The sequence below is a fragment of the Lynx canadensis genome, chromosome B1, assembly GCF_007474595.2.
Source record: "Lynx canadensis isolate LIC74 chromosome B1, mLynCan4.pri.v2, whole genome shotgun sequence".
Lineage (NCBI taxonomy): Eukaryota > Metazoa > Chordata > Mammalia > Carnivora > Felidae > Lynx > Lynx canadensis.
In genome coordinates, this window is record NC_044306.2 from 66,669,065 (window position 1) to 66,682,607 (window position 13,543).

General features: G+C 34.0%; 1 protein-coding gene across 1 annotated transcript in view; it reads left to right on the plus strand.

The window, feature by feature from the left end:
* Positions 1–13,543, plus strand: part of FSTL5 (follistatin like 5) — a 774,595-nt gene that overhangs the window by 618,331 nt on the left and 142,721 nt on the right. The window contains 2 exon segments of the mRNA XM_030312812.1: positions 5,491–5,652; positions 9,997–10,131. Coding sequence (XP_030168672.1) covers positions 5,491–5,652; positions 9,997–10,131 — 297 coding nt within the window.

The window sequence follows — 13,543 nt, forward strand, 5'->3', positions numbered from 1 at the left end:
TCACCGAGGTTAAGTAGTTGTTATGCCGATCACTTATCCTTCAATTTGGTGTCTAAGTTAAGAGATAGCTTTCAGACAATCACTTGGTATCCATATAGTAAAGAAGAAGCATACAATATGAGTATTATGATTTTTTCAAAATGTAATATTATATATTTGGGTATAAAAGTTCAATATGACAAAAATTATTATTCATTATTTTCCTTTCAGTTCATGTGCAAATGTATCAATAAGGTAGAAACAACTAGGAATGCAGGGGGAAATTGAACATCTTATTTGAAAAGCTGTTCTTTGGGGAGTATCAGTGACAGTGTAGGTGACCCATATAATATCTACAATTTTTAATAGAAAAGATGTAGAATTTATTGTTTTTGTTGTTTTGTTTTGTTTGAGAAAGAGAGAGAGTGTGAGCTGGAAAGGGGCAAAGAGAGAAGGGGACAGAGGATGTGAAGTGGGCTCTATGCTGACAGGCTGACAGAAGCAAGCCCTGTATGGGACTCAAACTATGAACCATGAGATCAAGACCTGAGATGAAGTCAGACACTCAACCAACTGAGCCACCCAGGAGCCCCTAGAATCTATTGTTATCACTGAGTTGATTGATGTACTTCTTTTCAGACTAATTGTCAATGTATGTAGGTTGTCTCAATTTTTTGCTATTCCAAATAATATTTCAAGAAGCCTTGGTCCTTACTTTGGCTATGAGTTTTGTGGCAAGATACACTTTCTTTTATTAAATGTTTACTGAAAGAGTAGATTTCCATTTTGGCACTCTATGAAAGTCTTTTTAAAAAGCTCATCTTCTAACTCACTTTCGAGTTGTCAAGAGATTAAAGATTGGGTCCGAGTATATGAAAGAAGTCTCTTTACTCCAGATCTTATGGTAATGTGGTTTTGCTGGAAGTATATTACTGTATCTCTTTAAAAAGTTATTTACTTGAAACTCCAATGTAATAAAATGGTATAGAAATTACCCTGGGCTTTTAGATATGTACCCAATGCCAAAATACGTGCATTAGGTCACCAGAAAGCATGTACAGAAATTTATGAAGACTATTTTTGAAAATATATTTGATATTTCAAAATAAACCATTTAAATAGTCATTGAAGTTAACAAAAAATCAGAGCTTGGTTTACTCCCATCGCTGTTGCAGATGTGTGTATTGCATTTCTTTGGAATTATATTTAGGAGAGGGGGAAAGGATGTAGCAAAAATCTGGTTTTCAGAATTTTGGAAGTTTAATATTTTTCTGCTCCTGAAACTATTAAAGGCAATTCACAAAGTAAAGAAGCAGCTGCAAATTCAAAGGATTACTGGGACTTTTTGAGGACCCCTTCCTTCCCTTTGTCTCCATATCAGAGCTGATTTGAGTCTAGTTTAAGAGCTCTCTCGTACACAGCCAAAAAGAAGGGGACAGTAGGATGATAAACATATCTATAGTCCTGATTGTGGCTTCAACTAGTCTCTTGGTTTGAATTGCTTTTATATCTTCAGTAAATCTAGAAGGCTGACTGACATTTATTCATTAGTCAATCTAATTTGTATATACAATGGCTCCTCCAGTCACTAGAAAGAACAGTGGTGAAATTAACTTAGGTCTAAAGTTGAGATCCTAAAGAGAGTCTCCCAGTTTAGTTATCCACATTGCATCTTTGGCATTCCATTGGGTGAAAATAAAAGAAATCAAGTAGTTCAAAGTATATTAGTTAACCAAAGAGCAAAATGGCCCAGGTGAGCATATCTGTCCATTGTCTTCTGCTAAGATAGCTCCTGCAGAAAATTTTTTCACTGAAAACCATAGTGTTTTTCTTTATTTACCAAGTCATATTATTACTAAGGCAAATGCAGGGTGCATATGCTTTCATGGTCATTCTAAATAACAAATGCTAAAGGCACCTAGGTGGCTCAGTTGGTTAAGTGTCCGGCTTTTCATTTTGGCTCAGGTCATGATCTCACAGTTCGTGGGTTTGAGCCCCATGTTGGGCTCTGCGCTGGCAGTGCAGATAATATATATATATATATATAGAGAGAGAGAGAGAGAGAGAGAGAGATTAGTGAACAATAAATTATCCTCAAACTTAGTGGTTTAAAATAACATTTGTTTTCATATGAGATAACAGGAAAATAGAGATATAGAGTTATGAGATTATAAGCAGAGAAATGAGACAACTAAAGAATTTGAGAACAGCTTAAGCAGATGGTCTGATATTAGGTCTTTTCTGAGGTTGCAGTCAACATAATTTTCTTTTTTTCTTTTTTTAAATTTTTTTTCAACGTTTATTTATTTTCGGGACAGAGAGAGACAGAGCATGAACAGGGGAGGGGCAGAGAGAGAGGGAGACACAGAATCGGAAACAGGCTCCAGGCTCTGAGCCATCAGCCCAGAGCCCTACGCGGGGCTCGAACTCGGGGACGGCGAGATCGTGACCTGGCTGAAGTCGGACGCTTAACCGACTGCGCCACCCAGGCGCCCCAACATAATTTTCTTACTGTTGTTGGTTTTATTGCTGTTTGTTGTTGTTTTTAAGTTTTACATATAAGTCATCCATACAGTATCTTTTTTTCTCTGTCTGGTTTATTTCACTTACAATATGCCTTCTGTGTTCTTACAAATGACAGAATGTCCTTTCTAAGGCTGAATAATATTTCGTCATATATATACCATATTTTCTTTATCACTCAGCCATTGATGGGCACTTAAGTTTGTTTCCTTACCTTGGCTATTGTGAATAATGCTGCTATGAACATAAGACTACAGTTATCTCTCTAAAGATAGTGATTTTGTTTCCTTTGGGTATATACCCAGTAGTGAGACTGCTGGATTGTAAGGTAATTTTTATGATTGACTGACTGATTGATTGATTGCCATAGGAATTACTGATCAGTCAAATTTGGAACATGTTTTTACTACCCTTCAGATTTTTGTGTATTTTTTTTCCTATTGGCTAAATTCAGTGGCTATTAGAGACCAAGATCAGCCAGGTTGATTAGGGGCAGCATGAAAAGCAAAGAACATTGGCTGAGGAATCACGGCCTCCTGGAGTTTCATCTCAACTCTGGACTCTAACAAGCTCTGTGTCCTGGGGAAGGCTTCAAACTTCTATGTGACTCATCTTTAAAGCAACATGACTATAAGAAGTACAACACAAATATTCTATGGCATCTATGAACATATTATTATTTTTACTCTTAAAGTATTATTGCTGATGGTATTATTTTCTATCAGCAGAAGAACTGACACAGGGTAAAAGAAGATACACAAATCCAATCTTATTTTTCCTGGGAGAATATTGAGGGTAAAGTTCAGAAGGAATCTGTGTCAGTTAAAGCTTACTTGAGCAGAAAGTTAGAATTTACTGACTTGGAAGTAGTTCTATTTTTAATTTTTGTAGGAGCCCCCATACTATTTTCCATAGTGGTTGTACCAATTTACATGTCCACCAGCAGTGTACAAGGGCTCTGTTTTCTCCATATCCTTACCAATGGTTGTTATCTTTTGCCTTTTAAAATAGACATCCTAACAAATATGAAGTGGTTTTGGTTTGCATTTACCTGATAAGCAGTAATGTTGAGTAATGTTGAGTACCTTGTCATTAACCTGTTGGTCATTGTATGTCTTCATTAAAAAATGTCTGTTTAGGTACTTTGCCCATTTTTATTTGCTTTTTTTCTGTTAAATTATATGAGTTCATTGTATATTTATATATTAATGACTTATCAGATATCTGGCTTACAAATAGTTTCTCCCATTCTATAGGTTTCCTTTTCATTTTGCTGACAATTTCCTTTGCTGTGTGGAAGGTCATGTTAGTCTTTTGTTGCTAGGTTATAACAGCTCATGATATATACTAGATACTAGTATGTTATCAGATATAATTTGCAAATATGTTTTTACTCTGTGAGTTGTGTTTAACTTTCTTGGTAGTGTCCTTTGAGCACCCCAAATTTTAATTGTAATGAGTTCAGTTTATTATTTTTTCTTTTGTTGCTTGTATTTTGGGGTCATATCTAAGAAACCATGGTAAAATACAAAGTCAGGATAATTTATCCTTATGTTTTCTTCTAAGTGTTTTATTATTTCAGTTCCTACATTTAAGTCTGATTAATTTTGAGTTAATTTTTATATATGTTGTGAGGTAGGGGTTCAAGTTCATTCTTTTTCATATGGATATCCAGTTGTTTCAGAATCAATTCTTGAAAAGACTCTTTTCTGGAATCCTTGTTGAAAATCCATTAACCATAGATTAATAGGTTTATTTTGGCATCCCAAGTCTATATCCATAGATTTGATTTTTCTCTTTATGCCAGTTATCACATTGTTTTGATTACTATACTGTATGTGTGTGTGTTGTCTACATATATATACATTTGAAAATTGGGAGATATGAGACCTCCAGTTTTGTCTTCTTTTTCAAGATTGTTTTGGCTATTTGGGGTCCCTTGTAGTTCCATATAAAGCTGAAGATTAGCTCTTCCATTTCTGCACAAAAAAATGCAGTTGGAATTTTTATTGGGACTACATTGTATCTATAGATCGATTTTTTTGGAGTCTTGTCATCTCACAGACAATTCTTACCAATTCTTACTGTCCTACTAATTAATTATTTCAATTAATAAACACATGACTTTTCACTTATGTGTTTTTCTTTAAATTCTTTCAACTCATTTTGCAGTGTTCAGTGTAAAAATCTTACACCTCCTTGGTTAAATTCATTTCTAAATATTCTAAATATTTCTAAATATTTTATTTTCTGGATGCTTCTATAAATATAATTGTTACTCTGATCTTTTAAACATGCTATGGTAAGGAAAATATTTTTGTTCTTTCTCATTTATATATTCATTATTTGTTTATATAACTGAATTCTTTTTTTTTAATTTTTATGTTTTATTTATTTTTGAGAGAGAGAGAGAGAGAGAGAGAGAGAGCATGAGTGGGGGAGGGGTAGAGAGAGAAGGAGACACAGAATCTGAAGTAGGCTCCAGGTTCTGAGCTGTCAGCACGGAGCCTGATGTGGGGCTCAAACTCATGAACTGCTAGATCATGACCTGAGCAGAAGTTGGATGCTTAACCGACTGAGCCACCCAGGGGACCCTATAACTGAATTCTTAAAGTCTTATTTTGTTCCTTATAGTTCTTTAGAGTTGTTAATTATTTTAATGCCCAAATTTTCATATATCTGGCAAATACGAGCCCCTTTAAGCTGGCTTTTGTATTTTGTTTTTAAGATTTTTTTGTTTATAATGTGTTTATTTTTGAGAGAGACAGAGAGTGAGCAAGGGAGGAGCAGAGAGAGAGGGAGACACAGAATCCGAAGTAGGTTCCAGTCTCTGAGCTGTCAGCATGGAGCCTGATATATATATATATATATATATATATATATATATATATATTAGAATATATAATTAGCAATTTTATCATATTGCAATTTTTGGAAAATCACAGAATATGGCTTAGTAACTCACTTTTTTCCCATTTCTTCTTGTAGTCCCTCCAGTGATCCGGGTGTATCCAGAGAGTCAGGCTCGAGAACCTGGGGTAACTGCAAGTCTCAGGTGCCATGCAGAGGGCATACCAAACCCTCAGCTTGGCTGGCTGAAGAATGGAATCGATATTACACCAAAGCTGTCCAAACAACTCACACTTCAAGGTGCTTTTCAGTTTCATTTTCTCCTCTCAAATGACCATGTAGAAATTTTACATTAAAATTTATAACACAGTTTACATGACTTAAAAAAAAAAAGTAGATGACAACAAAATGTCATGAATATGAAAAGAATATAGCTGTTTCTAACACATTATATCTGAAATAGAGCCTTTTGCTATTTTTAGTGTTTTCAATAATAATCTTGTCATAATAATTATGTCATTATTTTACCAATAAATAAAATATTATATTATGTATCTTTTAAATACTTGTCTTATGGATTATAGCAGATATGCTGAACAGAATAGGTGGATGTCTTCAGAGAATACCTTTCTGCAGGGGCCAATTAAATGTTTAAATCATACTTTTAAAATACATTATAGGAAGTATAAATAATATGGAAATTCCTTAGTGAATGTTTTGTAGTATACTTTGCAAATGAAGACAGAGGAAAATAAAAACATTACCAAATTGTTTTAAGGTTATGAATATTATTATTGAATTCTAATTTATAAAATATCTTAAATTTTAATAATCTAATGTGTAACTATAATTTATCAATTATTACACATATAATAATCATTAATATGTGGTAAGTAGAAAAAAAATATCTTTGTGCAAAAACAGTTGCATATACGTTGATTATACCAGTAGGTTGACAAATGTATATCTTATTTCCACCATCAAGAGTAGAACATGACAGGTCATTTTACTGGAGTATCTGTTGCATGACATGATATTCTTTATTGCTTGCTTTAAATTCCTGCAATTCATACTGCTAGAAATGAATGTATTTTCATTTTGGCATTATTTCTATAAGCACAGACATCAATTCTTATTCCACTTTGATAAAGAATGTTTCAATATATGTTTTTAAATACTTTTTTTGAAATATCTATTTTTTTTTTCAAAAATGACATGGGAAAGTAATTTTGACCTTTAAAACCTGAATGCTACAAATCTCCATATTAATATAAGTAAACCAACATGTTTACATCTGCTGATATCTTTAGTGTCTATAATCTTAGAAGAGAAGAACATTGATCTGATTAACACAAATTAAAGTGAAGAAAGTTCTAATTAGTTTCTGATTTTGTCATCTCTTGCCCATTTAATACTAGTAAGCCATATTAGATGGGAAAGTTATATCTTTGCCTCTAGGAATATACAGGGAGGTAAATTCAGGGGTTTGGTTACACTCTAGATTCAATATTGAAAGAGTGTGGCCCTTGTAGGATAGCTATTATCATTTTTAAAAACGAGAGAAAATAGCTAAAGTTTTGAGAGAATGTGACAAATGAAAGGTGAGTAGGGAACACAACCTACGAGATAATTCTGAGTGCATTGGAGTGTTGAATTTCATAGGACTTTCTATATGATTACATATTACCAAATACTATAGTTATTCAATTATCCATTTATTCAACAAATGCTTAGTTGGCATTTATATGTGAGGTCCAAGTCTAGGCACAGACTCCATAACTATGTCCATGGATGGGATGATATGTTAATGAGAGGAAGTAAAATCCTAGAAAAGCAGAAATGTTCAATTGGAAGGCAAATCAAGGTAAATAACACAAGGAGACTGAAAATCAACAAGGAAGCATGAAATTAAGGTGATTCTACAGAAGAAAATAAAGCTAAGTATGGGAAAGTGTTCAACAATGTCAAATGCATAGAAAGGTTAAGGCAAGTCACTGAAATGTATTTGTGAGTTAGGTGATTAGGTTTGGCCTTTTGACATTTAAAAAAGCAGTAATAGTAGCAATTAGTCTTCAGCGGGTTTGGAAATGAAAAGGAAGTAGGAAGTATAAAAATCTCTCCAGTTTTGAAAGGAAGAAAAAAGAAAAGTTAGCTGCCACTGAGGGTAAGAATTAGGGCAAATAAAGATATTTTTTTCTTAAACAGTGCATCAATTTGAAGGAATATTAGTAAGGAAAAAGATGTGGAGATGATGGAGGTGAGGAAGGATGACCAAATAATCATAGAAATCAGAAAGAAAAGAGAGGAGATTTCCCTTGCAAAGAAACAGGAGAGAGTTTCCTTTGAAATGTAAATAAATGTAAAAATGTAGATGGAAATAGGAAATTGGCCTAACTCGTTTTCCCAGCTTTTACTGAAATATAATTGACATAACATTGTGTTAGTTTAAGGTAATAAAATGTGATGATTTAATAACCATGTATACTGCAAAATGATTTGAGTTTACTTTCTAATTACATGTATGTATTTCATTATTTAAAAGCAAGGTCACTTGCGTAGATTAAGAAGTTAGTATTAAGATGGGAAACATCAAACATAGTAAAGATTTGAAATAAAAATGGAGCAGGAAATGAAAGGCATGTAACCATAAAGGTCAGGTGAAATAAATAGCAAGTAGCATTGAACATCTTGCAAACTGAAAACTGTGAATTTCAAAATCTGTAAATTTGCCTATGCAGTAGTCTCTTAATGTACTCAAAAAAACTAGATGCAGAGACACCAAGTGTGGAGATATGTCAGCTTGTTGCAGTTTGGGCAGTTAGTAAGGCCTGTGTGTCAGAATGATAAATGGACGAGGGAATTGCTCATTCTGGCAATAGAGTAGAAAATATTTAGAAATGGTGGATTATGTAGAGAAGGAGGAAGACAGTGAGGCATGTAGGTTAGGAGAACATATAAGAATATTGAGAAGAGAAAGTTTAAGGAAGGAATAAATTGACGATATTTCAAAACAAATCTAGAGAATTGAAGTTGTGAAGTTGTGGGTCTTAAGAAAAAGTATGTTCTTTGGAGAGAGCCATATTTCATGTAAAACAAGAAGCTGATGCAGGCTTAAATGCATGTTCACTCCTTAATTTTCAGAGCAGGGGTCTGCCAACTAAGGTCCACAAGCCAGATCTGGGAAAATGCCTGTTTTGTGAATAAAGTCAATTGGGGGGGGGGGGGCTTTGTTTTTGTTTTCCTTTAGAACACAGCCACACTCATGTTGTAAAGTATTGTCCATGGCTGCTTTCATGCCAGTATGGCAGAAGTGGGCAGTTGTCACAGATATGATATGGCTTATAAAGCACAAAATATTACCAGGCCTTTTACAGCAAAGAAACAAAAACAAAAACAAATCACCAACCTCCCTTTTGGAGTAGTGACTCTCAACAATGGATGGGGGGTGGGGGATGGTGGAGGTGTGTAATAACATCTACAAAGTGAGAAAGAGGTTCAAGTAGTCTGGCTCTTTCTCCCCAAACACTCACTGCCTCTCCATATCCTCCTATTCACATCCCTTGTGAGCCACTGGCATTTCAAGCTCTTTTCCCACTGTTTTTCTGCCTTCTTTCCCCAGACAACCACACAGGACATGGTGCATGGTGTTCTTGTGATTAGATAATAAAGGGCACAAACACACACAGAAAGACTTAAAGAAATAAAGTAAAAGAGGAAAAAAAAATGAGCACAACAAACACTGGATTTGGGAGTCTGATAGGCATCCCCATCTTTTGAGTTGAGTGATTTATGTACCATCATTCTCTGAGTCTCGGATTCTGCTTCTGATAATTATGTATTACTTAGGACAATTAACACATAATATGTGTAACACCACCTTGTATATTTCCTACATATAGTCAGTTTTTAATTATACTCTGGTATCCCCATTAGGGAATACAACTCATTAATTAGGGATTAGCTTAAAAAATTATTTTACTAAGATTTAAAAGTTGAGCTACTTATTCCCTTAACCCTTTGGTTATACATTGACAGTGTTAATTTCCATATTATAATATTGTTTACATATATTACTGGCAAAAGATTGAAATCTTGCAGACAAATCATGTGTTTTTATCTTTCTGTTTTCCTTAATAGTTCCCTTACCTTATAATTCCAGATATTTAATACACGCTCAATAATGTACTTGACAAGTGGTAATTGCACTATACTTGTATGATGTAGCTGGCTTAATTCCTTTATGAATCTTTTTATATGTATTCTCCTGTATATAAAACATATTGTTAGTATTTTAAAATTCTGTAAAACTTAGGACAAAGTGAATTTTGAATACTAAAAAGAAATAAGTAAATGGAATTATAGTTATCAATATGAAATACCTATACCAAGTAGGAAATAGGAAATAAATATAAAGCGTGTGCATTTGATACAGAGTTTTGGGTTCTCTGTTAGCAGAATGACAACACAGTTTATGAAACACTTGAATGCTTTTGGAATAATTTGGCATGCCTCCAAAGCATGAAAGTAGGAAGGAAAGCAGTTTAATTAGGACAAGCTAAGAGAACTGCTTGACTGTGTAATCGGAAAGCACTGTACCAAAACTGAAATTGGAGTTTACAAGTTGCATTTGCCTTCTGTTTTCAGCAAATGGCAGCGAGGTTCATATAAGCAATGTGCGCTATGAAGATACAGGAGCATACACTTGTATCGCAAAGAATGAAGCAGGAGTGGATGAAGACATCTCTTCTCTTTTCGTGGAAGATTCTGCCAGAAAGACCCGTATGTATCGAACACTCGCCCTCACAAAGCGCGACTGGCTATAGAGCAGGGCTTTTCTGCAGCAGTCTCTGTGGTTACTGCCACCTTAAGAGCTCACTGCCCTGCCACCAACATCAATCCCTGGGCTGTTTTCTCCATTTAGTGCTAGAAATGCTTTGCCATCACTGCCCACGTTTCCCGATTGTATCATGAAGTAATGGGGAAAAATGTACCATTCATTCTTTTTTAAAACAAAACAAAACAAAACAAAACAACAACAACAACAACAACACAACTATTACGTAGCGAAAGAAATATGGATAGAGTGGGGATGCTCAAGATGGATTTTTAGTTATAGCTAAATTGCTTGGAACTCCAAGTACCATGATTTATCAAATGTGCTCTCTATGAGAAAAGTCACGGACACTTTCTTCCCTCAGTCCGCATATGCCACAGGATGGTTGTTTTAAGATTGGGTCTGGATGTACTTGGAATGACTATTACCCTTGCTCCTCAATCTGATTTGTTAGATGCATTTACAAATCTAATTATTCTAATTTGTTTCAGGGCCCCTGATACTTGGAGGACTCTAGTTTGGCATGCCTATTTCTCAATTGAGTTCTTGAACAAGGTTAAAGCATTGTCTCAGGAATCTTATTTCTCTTTAAATCAACGAGTATATGTAGATATTGGTGGATCCAAGGGGGGAGAAAGATCTTATCCAAGTCCTGACTACTAGTATGTCTTTATCTATATTTGGTCTCACTAGTTCAACCATCATTGCAAGCAAATATTTAAAAAGAAAATTCTTGGGTCACCTGGGCGGCTCAGTTGGTTGGGAGGCCCACTTCTGCTCAGGTCGTGATCTCAGGGCTTGTGAGTTGGGAGTCCCGGATCTGGATCTGGCTCTGTGCTGACAGCTTCTGGAGCCTGGAACCTGCTTCGGATTCTCCCTCTCACTCTACCCCTCCCCCAATCGCATTCTGTGTCTGTCTGTCTCAAAGGTAAATAAACATTAAAAAAAGTTTTTTTAAAGAAAATTCTTAAGGTAGATAAAGATAAAAGAAAGCTAAAGTTAATGACCTGGATAAGGTCCACCGTAACTTCTCTATGCCTTTTATATATTTCTGCTAAATATCAATTTGCAATCCACTTTCTCTTTAAAAATAATTTAGGTGACAAGTAATTGAATACTTTAGTTTTCTTTGTTCTTTATGATGAAAGTTGTAAGACAGAGTTTAATTTCAATTCTCTATTCTGATTTTCTTTTAATGTTAGTCAGGTATTTTTCAATATGTTTCCCTAGTTACAACATTAAAATACTAGCTACTGTTCCTTTAATCAGTGAACCACTTACTATTTAGCAGCATATAACTTTGAGAAAAATTTTAGGGGAAGATTTAATATAATTTTATTCATAGATTCAGTCACATGAATGTATTTGCTTAATTATAAACAGTTTTCTGAAATCATGTTTTTACTTTAAGCTCTTAGAGGTCAAAATAATACATTTTAAATAACTTTTTGAGATTATATGTTAACATCCTATTAAAATCAGAAGTAGCATTTGTAAGTTATAGCAATGCAGGCCTTACTATATCTATATTTATAGAACTTTCAAATTCATCCCATAAGTAACAATATAAATAAAAGATTCAAAGAGTTTTTTCCTAAGTCTGGATATAATTATTTATAGGTGTTCCTTCTATATTTAATTATGTAACATTTTCAAGGATAAAGAGAGAAAACTACCAGATTTTATTTTTTAATTTAATTAATTCATTTATTCTGTTAGGAACACAGCATAAATTCTCTACCCTCTTAAATTTTTAAATGCTCCACATTTTATTGTTAACTATAGGCACTAGGTTGTACAACAGATCTCCAGAACTTGTTTGTCTTGTATAACTGTGACTTTGTACACATTGAACAACTTTCATTTTTCCCTCCTCCACATCAACTGACAGCCACCATTCCATTGTGTTTCTATGACTTTTGACTCTTTGATAACTCATATAATGCAATTACACAGTCTTGGTCTTTGTGACTGTCTTGTTTCAATTAGCATAATGTCTTTCAGGTCTATTCATATTGTCACAAAGGATAGGATTTCCTTCTTTCTAAGGTGGAATAATATTCTATTGTATGTATACACAACATTTTCTTTATCCATTCATTTGGTCAAAAGATATTTGAGTTGTTTCCATATGTTGGCTATTGTGAATGATGCTGCAATGAATATGTGAGTGCAGGTATTTCTTTGATCCTGATTTCAATTCTTTTGGATATATATACCCAGAAGTTGGATTACTGGATCATATGATAGTTCCATTTTTAATTTCTGAGAACTTCTATGTTTTTCATAATAACTGCACCATTTTTCGGTCCCGTGAATGTGCAGGGCACATTCCAATTTCTCCCCATCCTTGCCAATACTTTTATCTTTTGTTACTGTAATAATAACCATCCCAACAAGTGTGAGATAGCTCATTGTAGTTTTGATTTGCATTTTTGATGATTAGTTATGTAGAATACCTTTTCATAAACCTATTAGCCATTCTTATATCTTTTTGGAGACATTCAAGGCCTTTGCCCATTTTTTTTTTTTTTACTTAGTTGTTTTTTTTTTTTTTTAAGTTGAGTTACTGAAGTTCCTTATATATGTTGGAAATTAAACACTTATCAGATAATATGATATGAGCTGAAAATATTTTCTCCCATATCTTAGGTTGCCTTTTCACTTGATTGTTTCCTTTACTGTGCAGAAACTTTTTAGTTTGATATAGTCCAACTTGTCTATTTTTGTTTTTGTTGCCTGTGTTTTTGATAAAATTATAGGCCAATATCCTGATGAACATAGATGCAGAATTCCTCAACAAAGTATTAGCAAACTGATTCTAACAACACACTAACAAAAGCATACACCATGATCGTGTGGGATTCATCCTTGGAATGCAAGAATGGTCCAACATATGCAGATAAAATTGTGATTTGCACATTAAAAAAAAGAATGAAGAAATGAAGAGTAAAAAATCACTTGATCATCAAATAGATGCAGATAAAATATTTGACACATTCATGCTAGAAATGCTCAACAAATGACACATGGAAAGAACATACCTCGACATAATAAGGGCTATATACGACAAGCCCACAGCTAGCATCATGCTCAATGAAAAAAAAAATGGAAATCTTTCTCTCTCTCAGCTCAAGAACAAGACAAAGATGCCCAGTCTCACCATTTCAATCCAACATATCACTACAAATCCTAGCCACAGCAATTAGACAAGCAAAGGGAAAAAAAGTATTCAAATCATAAAGGAAGAAGTAAAATAGTCTATTTGCAGATAATATAAACTTTTAAATAAAAAGCCCTACAAAGACTCCACAAACAATCTGTTAGAACTAATGAACATATTCAGTAAAGTTTCAG